This window comes from Pelophylax lessonae (assembly GCF_965119305.1).
Source record: "Pelophylax lessonae genome assembly, chromosome: 4".
NCBI classification, from domain to species: Eukaryota; Metazoa; Chordata; class Amphibia; order Anura; family Ranidae; genus Pelophylax; species Pelophylax lessonae.
Genome location: NC_138771.1, coordinates 380,840,289 through 380,860,459, shown reverse-complemented (window position 1 = coordinate 380,860,459; position 20,171 = coordinate 380,840,289). Strand labels below are relative to the sequence as shown.

At 43.3% G+C, this 20,171-nt stretch overlaps 1 protein-coding gene across 2 annotated transcripts in view; it reads left to right on the top strand.

The window, feature by feature from the left end:
• The window catches only part of KCNIP1 (potassium voltage-gated channel interacting protein 1), a 390,322-nt gene that overhangs the window by 182,525 nt on the left and 187,626 nt on the right, over window positions 1–20,171 (top strand). For both annotated transcript variants that reach the window (XM_082255328.1, XM_082255327.1), the window contains one exon: window positions 14,932–15,056. In XM_082255328.1, coding sequence (XP_082111454.1) covers window positions 14,932–15,056 — 125 coding nt within the window. The remainder of the gene's footprint in view (window positions 1–14,931; window positions 15,057–20,171) is intronic.

Genomic DNA, 20,171 nt, shown 5'->3' with positions numbered 1-20,171 from the left:
GTATTTAATCCCCTCTGGGTTTTTTATTTCTTACAAAAAAAAAAGAAAAAAGACAGAAAATTTTGAAAAAAAAAAAAAAAAAGTTTTTCTTATTTTCTGTGAGTAAATTTTGAAAATAAATACATTTTTCTCCTTCACTGATGTGCGCTGATGAGGTGGCACTGATGGGCACTGATGAGGTGGCACTTATGAGGAGGTACTGATATGCTGCACTAATGGGTACTGATAGGTGGCACTGAGGAGCACTGATAGGTGGCACTGATGGGCACTGAGAGGTGGCACTGATGAACACTGAGAGGTGGCACTGATAGGCACTGATGGGCAGCACTGATGGGCACTGACAGGCGGCACTGATGGACATTGACGGGTGGCACTGATGGGCACTGATGGATGGCACTGATGGGCGGCACTAATGGACACTGATGGGCAGCACCATCAGTGCCCACACTCAGTGCCCATAGTGCTGCCAGTCAGTGCCCATCAGTGCCTAGATGAGCAGGCACTGATGGGCACTGACTGGCAGTACTATGGGCACTGATTGTGGGGACTGATGGTAGGCATTAATGGCACTTTTTTTTACATTTTGTGTAATCAGGGCACTGATGATCAGTGCCCTGATTACTTGTATTTGTGTCCCCTATGAGGAGGAGCCACTGATCGTCTCTCCTCGCCTCACACACTGACAGTGTGAGGCGAGGAGAGCCGAATAATGGCACTTCCTCATTTACATGTGACCGGCTGTGATTGGACACAGCCGATCACATGGGTAAAGAGTCATGTCATTGAGATTGGGATTGCGCCGTGTCCTAGCAACATGGCACGGTCACAATCGCCACTCCGTGAGCCCCCGGGGGGCGCACGAGAGAGGCTGTTTTGGTGCGCTGTCATATGATGGCGTCCCAGAACAATAGCTACACCACTCTGCCGTCATTTGACGGTGGGCGGGTAGTATGGGGTTAAACCAGCCGACTCTTCTCCACACAATTTTTACTTAAAAGCAGAAGAACCCTTACGGACCATGAGTGAGATATGGAATCCTCACCGATATGTGCAGCCCAGTTGCCGGATCCGCTCCAACAGTGGACATAACAGGGCCCTGCGCTGCAGAGTAGCCCTGGAGAGATCGGGCAGGATCCGGACTCACCGGCCTCCCATGCCTGTCGGAGTATGGTATCTTTATGGGGGTAACGGTGGAGCCTGCAAATAACATCCCGGGGTCGCTCAGCGTCTGATGAGCGGGGTCCCAGCGCCCTGTGCACCCCATCAAATTCAAGGGAAGCAGGTGGGATGCCTGGGGCCAGGCGCTGGCAGATGGCCAGGACCGTGGGCTGGAGTGATTCCTGTCCTGTAGCCTCCGGGAGTCCCCCGCAGCGGCAGGTTGTTCCAACGGCTGCGGTCTTCCATCTCCTCTAGACGCAGGTGCAGGGTGTTAATGTAGGCAGCCTGGACATTCTGGACAGTCTCTAGTCGTGTCACCCGGGCTTCCAAGGAAGTAAGGGAAGATTCCCCCGCAGACACCCTGTCGTTAAGCTGCTGGACATCCGACCGCACTGCTTGGACGTCTCGTTGTGGGCTTCCTCTAGGCAAAGCACCAAGGCCTCAAGATCCCTCTTCGTGGGCAGCGCCTGGATCAGGGCTTGAAGATCCTAACACAGATTTTGACAGATTTGTGAACAATATTTGAGAGAAATAGGCCTTTTGTGTACATAGAAAAAGTCTTCGATCTTTGCTTTCAGCTCATGAAAAATGGAGGCAAAAACAAAAGTGTTGCGTTTATAATTTTGTTAACTGGATATATACATGATGCATATGTGATAATATATGGCTTCATGTGATCACTTGACTTGACTTAAATAAAATACAATTTTTTTTACATGGTCAGTCATATTTTAATATCCATGCCAAAATATCACCATTTCTGCCAGGGTATGCAAACTTTTTAGCACAACTGCATTTGTGTGGTAAAATTGTGTGCACCAAAGCACTGCATACTTTCTCCCCTTATTGCCATAAAGATTGGGCAGAACTGGGCAGAAGTTTTAGAAGATATGTATACAGATGCTTCCATAACTTTGACAAATTATTTGTTGTTAGTGTGCACAGTCTTCCTTCCTGCAGCTTACTATCAATTGGGCTCTAGTGATGAAGAGGGTGGGGAGGACAAGATGGTGGACTTTATGTGGGTGACAAAGATTAGAGAGGAGGGAAGCAAGGGAGAGGCAGGACATTAGAGAGGGAGGATTTCATACAGAGGCAGCTTGCAAAGTACTAGAGGGAGAAGCTAATCCTATTTCACAGAATCGCGCTGCCTCATGAGTACTTTCGACTGCTCCAGGGCCAGACCACAGAGCTTTTCACAGGTCTGCTACTGCCTGAGGTAAAAATTCCAGAAATTTAGGTACCACATGCATGGGGAGATACATGAATCTGCCCTGCAAAGCTCCATAGAAGCAACAACTTAATGAAACAGCAATAGGCCCACACTCCTTCTTTTAGTTCCTCACTTTCCACCTCAGCCCCACTTTCTCCAGATTCTCCATCTGCATCAACTATGCCCTCAACTGATAGAAAGTAAAGCCCCACAAGGGGTTTCAGAGAGTCAGCATGGGGTCATGCTAAGTAGGGTCAAGCGTTGGGTTGAATCTCCCCCTAAGTTTCCAACATGTACTCCACCATTTCCAGCAGCATCATTGGCCTGTCAGGAGTTTCTTATTTGGTTGCTGGAGCAGAAGAAAAAATGTCCCCTTAATCGATTCACACCCATGCTCAGTGTCTTAATGCCAGTTTGGCAAACCAGCTTCTCCCATTCAAGTGCAGGTGGTCCCTTCTACGAGTCAATATCGTGTGACACATCACAGTGGCAGGCTCCCAGCCACTATTGCTGTTAGTGGCTCCTATGTTTTTATGCTGTATGGACTTATCACCTCAACAAAGGTGAACTTTTCCTTTCTCTCCCAGCCACTATTATTTCGCCCAAAAAGCCATCCCTCTGCCAGCTGTATGTTCCACATGACTGTGCATGTACTCTGCTAGAGATAGCAGTACACACTGTCTCCTGTACTTTGGCTGCAGTGACAGTGTATTTAACCCTACCCTTTCCTCCACGTTGACCTCATCCTCAGACTCCTGAGAACCACCAGTTCTCCTCAATCAGCCCAGGGCCTATTTAAGGGCCCAAACTAATTGGCTATACCTGGACATACCTGGATGACAGGAGTCACACAGAGCCAGAGATTCCAGAGACTCTCCAGGGCTGGTCCCACTCCATCTTGTACCAGGCAAGGCAATGCCTGACAATGGCACCAACCTGCTATCTTTTCTTAGGCAGGGAAGATTCACGCAGGTACCTTACCTGATACATGTGCTCAATCCAGTGGAGCAGCAGTTCCTGGTTAGGAACCCTGACTTTGACAGGCTCCTTTGTCAAGCCATAAGAGTGTGCACTACTTTAGGTGGCTGTATTCTGCACGTGTTTGCCTGGCTTAAATGCAGCAGAAACTAAAGCTGCTAGCCAACTGCGTTATGTTGGAACTCAGTCCTAGCCATGCTGCAGCAGCTGCACCATTGAATAGCCGTGTGAATACAGGATGAGGACAGGCTCTGCGCAGTTGAGGTTTTCTCTATGCCAGTGGCTCCTGATACAGGATGCATGCACCTCTCCAAAACACTGCGAGTTGTACATCGGTGGGATGAGATCACTTTGGACACTTGTTAGTAGTGATGGACAAACATTGGACGGGGCGGTTCGCAAACTCTCTCAAACGTTGGCGAACCGCAAGTATGTGGCGGACCCCATTCACTTTAATGGCAGGCAAACATTAAAAACCTCCAGGTCATATTTGCAGCCACAAAATACTTACTAGCTGTGCACACATAGTCCCACAACATGGACACTGAGATACCAGAAGTATTGCTATTGGAAAAGTTGCCATAAAATTTTATTTATTTTTTTTTCAGCCAAAACATTTATTTATTTTGTTCTAAATCAGTCAGAACTGACAGCAGCCGGTAAATACATATAGGGTCCATTCACATGTCTGTAAAATGGGTCCACATCCGTTACACAATTTAGCGGAACATTTACAGACCCATTGCTTTTCAATTCCAGTCTGAAAAATTAGGCATTCACAGGATAAAGTAAGTGTCGACCAGTACAGGCCCCAAAAATTAGCCCACAGGCGTTCACCTGACAGCAAAGAACTTTGTATTCTGTGGATGGAGGTACATTAGGCATTGACAGGATACAGAAGTAAGTGTCGGCCAGTACATGCCCCAAAAATTAGCCAACAGGCGTTGTATTCTGTGGATGGAGGTTGCTGTGTGGAGCAGGGACAGCCTGTAGCAATTAGGCATTCAACGGACATAAAAGGCCTTTTATGCCGCTGTATTTACCTAAGACAGGGACCCTGAATTGTTATGGGTGGTGGCAGATATTTGTGGCCTGTCATGAGGAATTTGAATCAAACATGTTCTACTGGTCACATGTGTTGAATTCCTCTGAGATCCATGCCTCATTCATTTTTAGAAATGTGAGGTAGTCAACACTGTCATGAGCTAGGCGAGTGAGCTTATCGGGTATGATACCCCCTGCTGCGCTGAACGTCCTTTCGGACAGGACACTGGATGAGGGGCAAGCCAACAGTTCAAGCTCTGGCCAGAGGTCAAGCCTGCCCACCCAGTAGTACAGGGATTCATCACTTCTCAGAGCGTCCCCATCGGCCGTTAACCCGATGTAGTCAGACACCTGTCAGTCTATGCGTTCCCTGATGCTGGAGCCTTTGCAGTCAATGCATAAGTCGTGGTAAGCCTCGTGGTAAGCCTAATGCTAACACTCACCTAGGGAAGAGCCACTGGACAGAGAGAAAATAGGGTTTCCATCTGTCCAGATTTGACAGATCGGATGTCAGCGGACATGTCTCCGCTGACATCCAATACCACATAGACATGCATGGGGGATCTGAATGGTCCGCCTGTGTGAAAGGGTCCTAAGAAGGCGTCCAGCCACTTCTCCTTCTCCTCTCTCTTCACAATTGTCCTCCACTCCACCCCCCATCATGCCGTCCTCACGTTTTTCTAGAAAAAGGCAGGCTTCCATGACCCAAATGTTCGAGAGTAAAAAAATCATGACGCAGGATAACCCTGTTGCCCAACTGTTGACCGATGGCTTGTCGGAACGGATAGCCCTCCAACTACTGCCATATAAACTGGTGGACTCGGAGGCCTTTCGAAAATTTGTGCCCATTGGAACACCACTATGGAAGGTCCCAGGAAGGAAATATTTCTCGCAGAAGAGCTATATGGCCATGTTCAGCGGCAAGTGAATGTATCTCTGGCACACAGTGTCGATGCCAAGATACATCTGACCACAGACACGTGGTCTAGCAAACACGGACAGTGGAACTTTTACTGCCCACTGGGTGAATCTTCCTGACGGCCGTCAAGCATGTAACCCATGGCACCCATGTAGATTTGGTTTTACCGCCACGGATTACATGCAGGCCTGCCTCTTCTCCTCCTCCTCCTCCATCCTCCCTCTCCTCCTCGGCTGACTCCTCCTTTTCCGATGCTACCTTCTCTTCCGCTGCACCGCCCAAGATCCCTAGAACCTATTCGACATGCCAGGTGAGATTGCCATGCTGTGCTGCGTCAGTTGTGCCTGGAAGCCAAGAGCCAAGAGCCACACTGGTCCTGCACTGCTTTCAGCTTTGCATTTACAGGCAGATCAGTGGCTAACACTGCTCAATTTGACAGTTGGTAAAATGGTGTGCGACAATGGTGCCAATCTGCTGAGCGCGCTGAAACAGGGCAAAATTACACACGTGCCATGCATGGCACACATCCTGAACTTGGACGTGCAGCGATTTGTTGCCAGATACCCTGGGGTCCAGGACATCTAGCAGCAGGCCAGGAAATCTCGGGCCATTTCAGAAGATCTTACACAGCCGTGGCTCACCTTGCTGACATTCAGCGGTGACACAACCTGCCTGGCATACGTCTTATTTGTGACTGCCCGACGCAATGGAACTCAACCATGTATATGCTTGATAGGCTGGTCCAGCAGAAACGTGCAGTTAACGACTACCTGTATGAACTCTGCGGCAGGACAGGTTCTGGGGAGCTTGGGTTTTTTTCACCGTGCCAGTGGCTGCTCATGCGCGATGCATGCAGACTTCTGCGGCCATTTGATGAGATCACCAAACTGGTCAGTTGTAGCCAAGGCACCATTAGTGACATCGTACCTTACGCCTTCTTTCTGGAGCATGAACTGCATCGTGTCATTGTTCAAGCCGTCGAGGAGCAGGAGCAGGAAGATGAGGAAGTCGCAATGCTGGATGAATATACTGTAGAAAGCATATTATAGTGGATTTGTATTGTGCAGCATAGTGACTGGTGAGCGGTTCTGCAGCGATACTACAACTACAAATAGTTACAAACGCAATTAGAAAAAAGTATTATAACTGGTGTAAAAGACCAGTGGCCCCCCAAAACAACAGATTGAAGCGGGGGTGTTATATAACAATATACTTCATAATGATGTATTTGGATACTGCAGAAATTTTGCCTCTGCATCATCGACGTCACCTTCCCCACCACTAACATTAGAGATCTCGGAGTAGGCAGCAACAGCGGGGACCAACCTCCTTGGTCTGATCTGGGTACTGTCATCAGATTGCTGAGTGGCGGCTGTTACTACCTCCTCTTCATGATCCGATGCCAAGAATGGCTGCGAATCGTAAATGTCTTGTGATGGATCGGAAAATAATTCCTGTGACTCAAGTGAAGGGTATATGGGCGTGTTGGTGGTGGTGTCTTTGGGGGTGCACACAGCAGAGAGTGAAGAGGGTGCAGATAGAGAGGATGAGGAGGGTGCAGAAGAGGAAGGCTGAGTGAGCCACTTAACCAAGTCTGGTGCGTCCTTTGACGTAATCAAACGCACCTTCTGCAACTTCCCACTTTGGCTTTGGCCTGGTGCTCCTGCCCTACCCCTAACACCCCTGCGGAAGGGCCTGCCTCTTCCTCTGCCTGTCATTTTTTAAATGACCCTGTGACAAAAGTCTCTAGAGAAGTGCAGTATATGTGGAAGAAGGTATATAACACCCTGCTTCAATCTGTCCTTTTGGGGGGCCACTGGTTTATCACACCAGTTATGAAAAATATTTTCTAGTAACTTTTGTCACTGTGTGTAGCAGAGTTAATGCAGTGAAAGAGGCAAAATTTCTGAAGTACCTAAATACACTACTATGAAAGTATAACACTCCGCTTCAATCTGTCGTTTTGAGGGGCCACTGGTTTATCACACCAGTTATGAAAAATATTTTCTAGTAACTTTTGTTACTGTGTGTAGCAGTGTTAACGCATTGAAAGAGGCAACATTTCTGCAGTACCCAATTACACTATTATGAAAGTATAACACCCCACTTAAATCTGTTGTTTTGGGGGGCCACTGGTTTATCACACCAGTTATGAAAAATATTTTCTAGTAACTTTTGTCACTGTGTGTAGCAGGGTTAATGCAGTGAAAGAGGCAACATTTCTGCAGTACCCAAATACACTATAATATGCTTTCTATATTAGAAAGTATATTACAAGTATATTACATCCCTATATACCACACACCAAACAATAGTACACCTATACCAGTCCTTTTAGTGCCGGTTCACACGGATGCAATGCGGGAACATTGCGAATATATCTGCGAGTTCCCGCATCGCATCCGCAGCACAGGCAGTTCACACTGCCATATGCGATACGCTGGGGGTGTCAATTCAAAGTTAACGACACCCCCAGATCGGACAGTTCGCACAGAATAGGATTGCGCTGGTGTGAACCACCATGGGATCCGATTCTGCTGCAGACCAAAAAAAGGGTCCTGTGTGTGCTCACTGCGATTGCGATGCTAATTCAGCCATACAAACTGTATGGCTGAATTTGCACCACACAGACATCGCATGTAATTTTAGGAGCAGTGCGCTCTGAATTACATACGATCTCTGTGATCGCATCAGTGTGAACCGACACTAAGTGGCAGTTCACACTGATGCAAATCACTGATGCGATCACAGAGATCGCATGTAATTCGGAGCACACAGCTCCTAAAATTACATGCAATGTTTGTATGGCTGAATTCCCGCATTGCATCCGTGTGAACCGGCACTAAAAGGACTGGTATAGGTGTACTATTGTTTGGTGTGCGGTATATAGGGGTGTAATACACTTAGAGTGACCAGCGTGCCCCCTTCAATGCAGAGAGACTTACCTGCAGCGGCAGCTTCTCCTCAGTTCCCCACGTCTCCTCTAGTCCTCCCGCCTCCTCCTCGGCCAATGGCATGCATTCGCCTTTCAGCCAATCAGGAAGTTGGTCTCGGATCCGCTTCCTGCTTGGCCAGGAGGAGGATCCGTGTGACAATAGCGAATTTTCATTCGCCATTGTCACACTGGGTGGGCTCGGGGTGCACTGCTCTGCGCCCCGGGCCCACCCTTTTCTGAAGCCTATTAGAGCCTCTGGCTCTAATCAGGTGACTAAAAAAAAAAAAAAAAAACATTGAACTCCATGCATCCGGCGCCCCTCATGTAGATTAGGGGGCCGGACACATGGATAGGGGGGGCGGTGCCCCTGCGCCCCCAACGCACCAGCCGCCACTGACTGACAGTCTGTCCCTGCTCCACACAGCAAACCTCTCCCTACACTGACAAAAGAGAGAATGTACATAGTACACCTATACCAAATACCAGTCCTTAAAAGGACTTTTGTGGACCTATAACAGAGCGATCTGTGTCACTGACAATCTGTCCCTGCTGCACACAGCAAACCTCTCCCTACACTGACAAAAAGCAGAATGTAAAATGGCCGCCAGATCAGGTCTATTTATAAGGTAGGGGGTATGTCCATGTGCTGAAATGTCTCAATTGGCTGTCCTGTACCACCTGATGGATGTGTCATAGGTCAAAGTTCTTCACAATGTAAAAGAATATGGCGGCCGCGAACATCGCCATATGTTTGCATAATCTGCGGACAGCGAACAAGCAAAGTTCGCCGTGAACCGACTGCCGGGCGAACCGCAAGGCCATCTCTAGTTCTTAGTGACACTGAGGACTTGAGGTCCTCAGAGGCAGCCAATTAATAGCAAATTGGTGCTTTTATGCTGAAATATCTTGGCAAGGACTGCAGTATTTAGGCCATGAAGGAATGGAACTTTTGAGTGGTCTCTCTTTTGGATAAATGATAAAAAGGGAAAATAGCAGATATAATGCTACTATTCTGGAGGAACACAAAATGCAGCACTTAGAAGGTGCTGCTGATAAACCTGTTGACTTCATTGCAAAAAAACATCCCTCTGATCCCTAGATTCCCTGAATGGAGAAACAACAATGGCTGCTAATAGACCCCTGATATCTAATTAAAGAGAACCTTTCACTGCAAAAATGCTATTACATATTAGTCCCTATATATTTTTTTACTTTAAATTTGCACTTCAAAAGGTGGTGTTACCATTATTGAGTGACATAAAATAATTTGAACTTTTCCACACTCTCTGCTTTTAGAAAATATGCACTGTTTGGGGGGTTTTAACTAATCTTCAGGCTAAAATGATTTTTTAACATGTGTACAAGAAAAAGAAAAAATGGATTTGAAAGCATTAAATAATATGCTTGTGGTATGCTTTAAAGCTGTATGTGGTGTTACGAAGCAGTACAAATTTCACGCTGTCTCAGCAACAACCTACACTGACCATGCTTGGCTCACACACAGCAGCAGTACCTCAATCTGATTTATTTCAGTTTATAAAGAGTTTTTTTCAGGTACTTTTAAACAGAAATAAATGCTTTTTTCATTAAATGGAAAAATTGTCCCACTTGGATTGTCAGACAGGAATTGGCAAGTACTTTACTGTGGCTGTTCCTGCTGTTGCTGATGCAAACCTGTCTTGGCACTGGTCAATTTTCTATCAAATTTTCATTAAGATTTAGAAGCCCACAGGTGATACAGCAAGATAATATTACCCAACAGCAGGATAGTTTTACTGTGTGGAAATTGTTTGAAATTTACTAGAGAGAAAGAGAATAGGCAGGTGTTTTACTACAAGACACCCCAGGTGACACAGCAGTGTAACATTGTTTATCAGCAGGACAGATTTAATCTGGTATAAAAAGCCGAACTGTAACTAACGACAGAGGTTTAAAACCACTTTAAGGATGAGTAGAGGGAAAGAACAAAAGCTACAATTGTAAAAGTATAAATTATATGGTATGTTTATACTAATCTTCTCTCGGCATCAATTACTAAAAAATAAATGGATGGGGTCCCCACCTTTCTTATTTGTATAGTGATACAGCTGTCCAGGTTGTTAGAATCAAACTGTGGTAGCAAAGGATAGAAGAACTGGAAAACAAGTACAACTGACCAGTAGGGAGGAGAAAGAGGCACTAAAAGTACAGATGAGCAGCACAGAGGACAGGTATAGCTGAGCATCAGGGAGAAGGAGGCAGTAGAAATAGAGTAGAAAAGCACACAGCATCTGACGCTGAGTTACATAGTTAGACAGGTTGGGAAAAAAAAAAAAGACAAGTCCATCTAGTTCAATCAGTTTAAAAACCCTATAATGCATGATCCAGTTTTCTCCAGCAGAGGAAAAATAAATTCCTTCCTGGTCACCCAGAAGGCAATCAGATATTCCCTGGATCAACAATCCCTGGTACTGTTACCTATAAATGGTAATATCCAGCTATGTTTTGTTCAAGTCTATGATCTACCAGAACACCCATGCTTAGCATGTGCGGTTTCCATGCAAATTTAGTGGGAGTGATCACATCTGCGATTTTATTTTCTGTAAAATCTAGGCAAAAAAAAAAATAGGAAATGGCGGTGATGTGAACACTGGACTGCAAATTTAATCAAGGCCCATAGAAGTCTATGGAACTGAAATTCGCACTGCACTAAACTCGCACAGGACCCTTTTTTTTAACTGGATTAAATTCGCACTGCATATATGTAAACAGCCTTCATTGGAAATATTGCTTTTTTACATGACATGCAAATCTATGCTTTTCAAATTGCATCTGATCCGCAAAGAATTCACATAAGTGTGAACCAGGGCTAAAAGGAATTTTAAAGGCTTTTTCTATCTTAATGCATTCTAAAAGTGTTAGAAACTGTGCTCTTGCAAAGTCCAAATATAATATACCCACCACTAGCTGTTAGGAGGAAGTGGGGGGGGTAGGCAAAATGAAAAGACAGTTCAAGCATAGTGACACCTGAACAAACATTAGTGGATCAACACGAAGGATAAATGATAAGGACATCACTTTACTCATGCCTGTAGGAGAAGTAAGAAGGACAAGTGACACCTGACCAATGACTAAGGAATCACCATAACTGAAAGTTGACCAACCACGAGGAGGTTTATGCCAGTTATGCGATATGGAGTAGGGGATAAATATTGGGTGTGGCCTTCTGTAAAGGGTCCTTCTCTTACAGGTATTTTCCTAGAGAGGATGCATGTGTGAATGTTTTAGTCATTGCCAGGCCTGCACATCCTGAGAATGAGAGGATTCCAATGGTGCTTTGCCTTTCAGTTCTATTGACTGGTGAGCATATGGTTCCAGAGGCAAATCCCAAGGATTGGGATTTGGCCTATGCTAAGGCCTGGGTACACAGGAAGGTGGCCATTTAGAAGGGTTCTGCTTAGTCTATGACCTGTCTTCGCCTTAAAGTGGTAGTAAAGCCTTGGTATTAAAAGAACGGTAGGTTTAAGTCATAATATACTAGTATGCATTGCATACTAGTACATTATACCACACTTCCCTACAAATGGAGCCCTCCAGTGCTGTACTGTCATGGCTCTTCCTTGTCTCTGGTGCTTCCATCTTTGCCTGTTTTTCCTTCCTGGTTTTGTATTTTTAACCACTTGAATGGCCAAGCTGATGCAACGTCACTCCCACACATGCGCACAGGAGTCCCATCACTGTGGCATAGAGAGGGGGCCATAAATGTGGTTTGAACTGTGTATGTGCAGCTCAGATCATATTACCCGATGACGGGCAGGGGGGATGTTTATGACAGAAGAGGCCTCTAGGGTCTCTTCTGTTATAAAAACCCTGCCTGTCAGCGATTTTGTATTTCTTCAGTTTACTAGCACTTTAAGGTTCACTAGATTGCTGATCTCAGCAAAAGGTCCACCACTAGCCTGTGAGAAGGGCTGAAGATATTTCAAAGTAGCTCCCTCTTTTTCTTGGTGTCTATTAAAGGTTCTTGTGGTAAAAGCCAAGGAAACTTAAACCTCTGTAGTGTATTAATACTTTCACTAAACAGAAAAGCTGCACATACAAATGCAGAAAACACACTTCATAACATTGAAAGTATAACAAAATATGCCTACAACACATACAAGCTGACTATCTTCCTAGCAAGTAAGCATGTACAATATGTATGCAATAAGTATACTAAACAGCTACTCAACTTGGAGATGGAATCAAGATGGAATCTTCATCATGGTTCTTTGCTCAGAGTCCACCTGCTTTATTCTGTTCCCAGATCAACTTTTGCTGCTTTGTCTTCAAGAACAGCTCTCCTTTTATCTCCCACATACCTGTTCAAAAGCCCTATTCCCCTCCCCTTACTTCCTGTACATCACATCCTGTAAGGAGCTTCCTCTGCTGAGCTCATAAACTTGTCTGACTGGTTAATTTGCATATCATTGGGGGAGGCTTAGCTTCTAAAACAGCACATGGTTTTAAAATGTAACTCTTCACATATAACTATGCTATAAAATCAATCAAAAATATCCATAGCAAAACACTCCCCATCTGGCCTACTCAGTTTTTCAGTAGCCTGTGGTGGTGGTGGCAATGACACTACAAGATATAACTGAGGGATTTTTGCTGCTGTTTTTGAGTATTCTGTACCCATAACTCTCTCTTCTCTAAACACCGACCCAATACATTTTACAAAAGAAAATTGATTTGGTTATTGCTGGTAGGTTGGTGAATAGTTTGATGCAGCTAAAGGGCAAATTGCCAACAGAAAGGCTATGGGGGGGGCTGTAAAATCCAGCAGCTTTGTAGGAAGTCATTGCTACAATAATATTTATTATTGTTTATGTAACGCAACAAGTACATTATGATGCAAAATGTCATCTTTTGCAAAATACCACCCCTTGTGCCTCACTATGTTGTGTAGGGCCTTACATGGGCATACAATTATATGCTTTTTTACTGCAGGTGTGTATAGGACATTTCACTACATGTAGTGATTTAAATGGTATAATGTATACTGTGCATTTACTTTTTTCAGGTGCATTCAATTTGGTTTAAAAAGAATAAAATTATTTGCATCCGGGAGAAGATTGGTTATTCTGAATGCATGTAAATGCACGTTCATTTAAATGCCTAAAAAAACAAACAAAAACAAAACAATAACAGGATATCAATAGCAAGAACAAAAGACAAAAATTAACGAAAACAAAAACAAACGCAGAAACAAAACAGTTGGGACTTTACATGAGGCAATGTCCATATTTGGCTAAATGCCTCCATCCCTAATCAGGTATATATGGAGGGGGAGGGGAATAAAATGGGTAACTAGAAGGATACAATGGAATCGGCATATTGGGTATAGTAATATGTAATAATAGGTATAATCCATACCATAATAATGGTATTACTCTTAAGGAAGCCAATAACCCAGCATTACTAGTAAGATAAAAATGGGAAGGGGGGGGGAGGGACGGAACTTTGTGTGAGGTGTGTGGAGTCAGTAGGCATTATAAATTGGTACAGTAACCTAGTATGAAGTAAAAGATTTAATAAATATCATAATATAACAGAACATGAACAATACATGCATGATACATGGGAGTTACATACATATGGCAATTAAGTCGGTAAGGCAATAGAGAACATCCTAAATGCTGGATCATACAAAACTAATGGGATAAGCATTTGAAAGGAAAGGTCATTGTTGATATGCATGTGATAAAATCCAAATGTGAAATAATAATAATAATAATGGGGGACACATCCATAAAGGGCTCAACGCGTTTTGTGGATAAATTCCACTTCATCAGGAGCAGATGCACCCCAATTCAGCATTCAAGGTAGAGTCAATATAGATGAGGATGTTGTGGACAGTAGTCCAAAAGCCAAGGGGTCTGTTCCGGGAAGCTGTAGGGGCCCATACTGCGGCCCAGGGCACACCAAATAGGCATTCCAGGGTACATGTGAGTGACCGGAGTAATGAGTGGTAGGTGGTATCACAGATATTAATCTACAAGGATTTCTAAATGGGTAAAGGTGTAAGGTTAATATAGTGTTCACTGGTGCTACAGTGACAAAAATGTAGACTAGATATAGAGATATATATGTACCTAAATGGATAGATCAAAGATATTTATTAAATCTTTTACTTCATACTACTAGGTTACTGTACCAATTTATCATGCCTACCGACTCCACACACCTCACACAAAGTTCCCCCCCCCCTTTCCCATTTTTATCTTACTAGTAATGCTGGGTTATCAGTTACTATCCTCAATATGCCGATTCCATTGTATCCTTCTAGTTACCCATTTTATTCCCCTCCCCCCTCCATATAAAACAATAACAGGGTTAAGTAATACTGTATCTAGGTAAGAGATTTCGATCTGTTCCCTTTTTGCAAGATTAGCACAACAGAATTACTGTAGTGATACCATCCAGTTGTCCATTTTGATACAGTGTTCATGCACTGTGTATGTAGTGTATATGGGGCGCATGTTTCTTGTAAGAATTATAAATAGAATAAACTTCATATTGTAATAATCAGTATACGGTAGAAGATTTTTGTGTGTGTGGGGGGGGGGGGGGGTTTGTAATATGTAAGGGTTTTATGTAGATTTTATGTTAGTTTTTCTTTTTTTATTGTAACCCTTATTGTGAAATATTTATTTTTTGCAGACAAAATTGAAGATGAGCTGGAAATGACAACAATTTGTTATCGGCCAGAAGGACTGGAACAGCTTGAAGCACAAACAAACTTTACAAAACCAGAGTTGCAAGTTCTCTACAGGGGGTTCAAAAATGTAAGTTTATACAAATCAAATAAAACCAGTTCTGACAAAAATCAGCAGATTCTTTTTTTACATAAAAGGTCAGTCAACTAATACACCAAAATTCTATAGTTCAAGGTGACTTGAGACCAAAAAGACAATTTTGTAGAGATATTTAAAATTTTATTATTTCTGCCACAAATAAAGTAAACTCCAAAATTAAAATATATTTTAGCATTATGGGGCACTGAAAAGTTTTTCTAAACACCATTCCTTTATTCCTAAACACCATTCTAAACACTGCTTCTATAAAAAATATATTTTTTACAACATTTAACACGCAGTATACAAACTTGAGGCTGCATACACAGTTGAAATACATAATAATGTGAACAATGAAGTACGCACCTTGGAAATTGTTGAATCATAAATATAATGTATTTAAACAGACGTTAAATTGGATGTACATTGAAATATTTGATAAGTATTTGCAATAGACTTTATTCAAACAGTGCCCACAGAAAAAGATTATATATTTGGTCAAATGACAAAGAAAACAGCATTATTTTTCATTAAATAAATGAACAAAAATACAGATTTATTACATAAAAAAGTAAGTACACTCCTATATTTACCACCACTTTAGATCCATAAAGTTAGAATTGGGTGTTTCAGATTAGGTGCCAGTGGTTAGGACCTCTCTAAGGGAGTAAGCAGGTGGAACCTGTCTTATTCACTCCTTAGATATCTATGGTCTGGTGTTCTATTTGATTTTACATGTGTGGTGTTATCATACCATAATCAAAATAGCTCTCTAAGGCCCTCGGAATTTTTTTTTTAGAACCCTGGCTAGGGATTTAAAAAAAATCAATATTTGTTTATTTTATTATTCATGTCACTAAGGAAAATAATTAAAAAAGGGTATGCATTTCAACGACTGCTAATTTGTCCAGGTCTTGTTCGCTCAGTAAATTCAGTTCAAACATTGACCATTTAATGCTAAAATAAGTCTCCAAATACTACACAATTGCAGAATTTGGAGCAATCTCTTTTTGTAAGTTGGTGTCATGCATGTACAATCAGAAAGAGATTGCACCAATTTAACCTAAAATGGAGATGTGGTAGAAAAAAAAAAACATTAGAATGAGACTGCAGTTCTCTATTGAACATATAAGCAAAGACAGGGCCTTCTGGAACAATGTGCTGTGGACTGATGTTGTTTGACCACTGTAACATTTGACGTGTTTGGTAAAGAACGGACACAGCATTTCAGGACAAAAACCTTATACCAACTGTGAAGCATAGTGGTAGGCATAAAGGGGGTGTTTTACTAAAATTGGATCACGCAAAATCTGGTGCATCTCTGCACAGAAACCAATTAACTTCCAAGTTTTATTGTCGAAGCTTAATTTAACAAGCTGAAGTTATAAGCTGATTGGCTACCATGCACAGCTTCTGAGTGCTTCAGTTTTATTAAATCTCCCCCATTATGACTTGTTTCTTTGCTGCTTCATTGCCTGGGCAGCTTTCAGTCATTGGGTCAATTATGAATTCTGTACCACTTTGGCCCCCTTTCCAAAAGTTAAAGTTGAACCCAATATTGATCATAAGCACACAAATTCACCAAGGAATGGCTCAGAAAGAAGAAGAAATAAAGTAATATGAACCGACCTAGTCAAAGACCTAATTTTAGTTCCAATTAAATGTGGGGGCGATTTGAAATGGGCAGTGTGTACATGGAAACCCACACACATCTTGCAACTTAATATACATTTACATGGTCAAACATTTTACCACAGTAAGTCCTTTCTGTTAAAGGGGGCAATACCAGCTTCTGAGGCCAAAAAGTGTACTTACTTTTTCCAAAGTACATAATTAGTGTTGAGCGAACACGGACTGTATTATTCGTGTTCGTACCGAATAATTGGATTTTTTGTACCCGAACACGGACACGGACACTTTACTGTATGTTCGGGTAAAAATCCGTGTTCGGTCGTTTTATTTCCGGGTTTTGCATGCTTTGGCGCTCTTTTCATGGCGGGCTTTCAACAGCCAATCAACAATCGTTTAACTGGTGTGCCTTAAGCCATCCCAGCCATGCCTGCAAATGTCTCAGTAGCTGTGATTGGCCGTCTGAAGCATGTGACCAAGTCTTTATAAGTTCGAGGCAGCCGCAGCGGCGTCATTATGCTGCTTAGATTCAGGGACAGAGCACACATCAACGTGCTGGCTGCTGATTAGGGAAAGATAGGCAGGAAAAAACCATTTGTGTCCGGATAGAATTGAGGGACAGGTCGGAGTGTTTAGGCAGGGCGAGTTGTAGGCATTTTAGGGATAGAGTCTGCTGAATTATATAGGGTCAGTGTCTTCTACAAACTACAATCGATATTGCTGTGTGGGGGGTGGGGTCTGCACTCAATCCTGATCTACGATCTCTTCTCAATCCTGTTAGGGACAGAGTCTGCTGAATTTTAGGGAAACTGTGTTCTACAAACTACAATCGATATTGCTGTGTGGTGTGGGATTGGAGATAGGCAGGTGTCAGTGATCCACATCCATTTTTCTGTGTGTGAGCTGCAGTGAACACAATCTTTTTGGGCTGCAGTGAACACAATCTTTTTGGGCTGCAGTGAACACAATCTTTTTGGGCTGCAGTGAACACAATCTTTTTGGGCTGCAGTGAACACAATCTTTTTGGGCTGCAGTGAACACAATCTTTTTGGGGTGCAGTGAACAAAATCTTTTTGGGGTGCAGTGAACACAATCCTTTTTGGTGTGCAGTGAACACAATCTTTGTGGGGTGCAGTGAACAAAATCCTTTGTGGGGTGCAGTGAACACAATCTTTTTGGGGTGCAGTGAACAAAATCCTTTTTGGGGTGCAGTGAACAACATCCTTTTTGGGGTGCAGTGAACACAATCTTTTTGGGGTGCAGTGAACAAAATCCTTTGTGGGGTGCAGTGAACACAATCTTTTTGGGGTGCAGTGAACACAATCTTTTTGGGGTGGAGTGAACAACATCCTTTTTGGGGTGCAGTGAACAAAATCCTTTTTGGGGTGCAGTGAACAAAATCATTTTTGGGGTGCAGTGAACACAATCTTTTTGGGGTGCAGTGAACACAATCTTTGTGGGGTGCAGTGAACACAATCTTTTTGGGGTGGAGTGAACAACATCCTTTTTGGGGTACAGTGAACAACATCCTTTTTGGGGTGCAGTGAACACAATCTTTTTGGGGTGCAGTGAACACAATCTTTGTGGGGTACAGTGAACAGAATCTTTGTGGGGTGCAGTGAACACAATCTTTGGGGGGTACAGTGAACACAATCTTTGTGAGGTGCAGTGAACACAATCTTTGTGGGGTGCAGTGAACACAATCATTGTGGGGTGCAGTGAACTCAATCTTTGTGGGGTACAGTGAACACAATCTCATACTGAAGGTTTGAGGGTGCTGCCTGTTCCATACTCCCCCTACTCCTCATCTAGCCTTTTAGGGGTACAAACAATAGTAATTGGGGCCTAGTGTGGTTGTGTACGTGTGATATACATACACTTTTTTGGGATCATATTTTCTATTCCGCTATTTAATCAAAAACCTTTGGGGATCAGTTAAATTGGGGGATAGTCTGTGTTGGTACGTGTGAGAGAGATCCACCTTTCCAAGTTGTTGGGGTTCATCTCATACTTCTGAAGGTTTGAGGGTGCTGCCTGTTCCATACTCCCCCTACTCCTAGCCTTTTAGGGGTACAAACAATAGTAATTGGGGCCTAGTGTGGTTGTGTACGTGTGATATACATACACTTTTTTTGGGATCATATTTTCTATTCCGCTATTTAATCAAAAACCTTTGGGGATCAGTTAAATTGGGGGATAGTCTGTGTTGGTACGTGTGAGAAAGATCCACCTTTCCAAGTTGTTGGGGTTCATCTCATACTTCTGAAGGTTTGAGGGTGCTGCCTGTTCCATACTCCCCCTACTCCTAGCCTTTTAGGGGTACAAACAATAGTAATTGGGGCCTAGTGTGGTTGTGTACGTGTGATATACATACACTTTTTTGGGATCATATTTTCTATTCCGCTATTTAATCAAAAACCTCTGGGGATCAGTTAAATTGGGGGATAGTCTGTGTTGGTACGTGTGAGAGAGATCCACCTTTCCAAGTTGTTGGGGTTCATCTCATACTTCTGAAGGTTTGAGGGTGCTGCCTGTTCCATACTCCCCCTACTCCTAGCCTTTTAGGGGTACAAACAATAGTAATTGGGGCCTAGTGTGGTTGTGTACGTGTGATATACATACACTTTTTTGGGATCATATTTTCTATTCCGCTATTTAATCAAAAACCTTTGGGGATCAGTTAAATTGGGGGATAGTCTGTGTTGGTACGTGTGAGAGAGATCCACCTTTCCAAGTTGTTGGGGTTCATCTCATACTTCTGAAGGTTTGAGGGTGCTGCCTGTTCCATACTCCCCCTACTCCTAGCCTTTTAGGGGTACAAACAATAGTAATTGGGGCCTAGTGTGGTTGTGTACGTGTGATATACATACACTTTTTTGGGATCATATTTTCTATTCCGCTATTTAATCAAAAACCTCTGGGGATCAGTTAAATTGGGGGATAGTCTGTGTTGGTACGTGTGAGAGAGATCCACCTTTCCAAGTTGTTGGGGTTCATCTCATACTTCTGAAGGTTTGAGGGTGCTGCCTGTTCCATACTCCCCCTACTCCTAGCCTTTTAGGGGTACAAACAATAGTAATTGGGGCCTAGTGTGGTTGTGTACGTGTGATATACATACACTTTTTTGGGATCATATTTTCTATTCCGCTATTTAATCAAAAACCTTTGGGGATCAGTTAAATTGGGGGATAGTCTGTGTTGGTACGTGTGAGAGAGATCCACCTTTCCAAGTTGTTGGGGTTCATCTCATACTTCTGAAGGTTTGAGGGTGCTGCCTGTTCCATACTCCCCCTACTCCTAGCCTTTTAGGGGTACAAACAATAGTAATTGGGGCCTAGTGTGGTTGTGTACGTGTGATATACATACACTTTTTTGGGATCATATTTTCTATTCCGCTATTTAATCAAAAACCTCTGGGGATCAGTTAAATTGGGGGATAGTCTGTGTTGGTACGTGTGAGAGAGATCCACCTTTCCA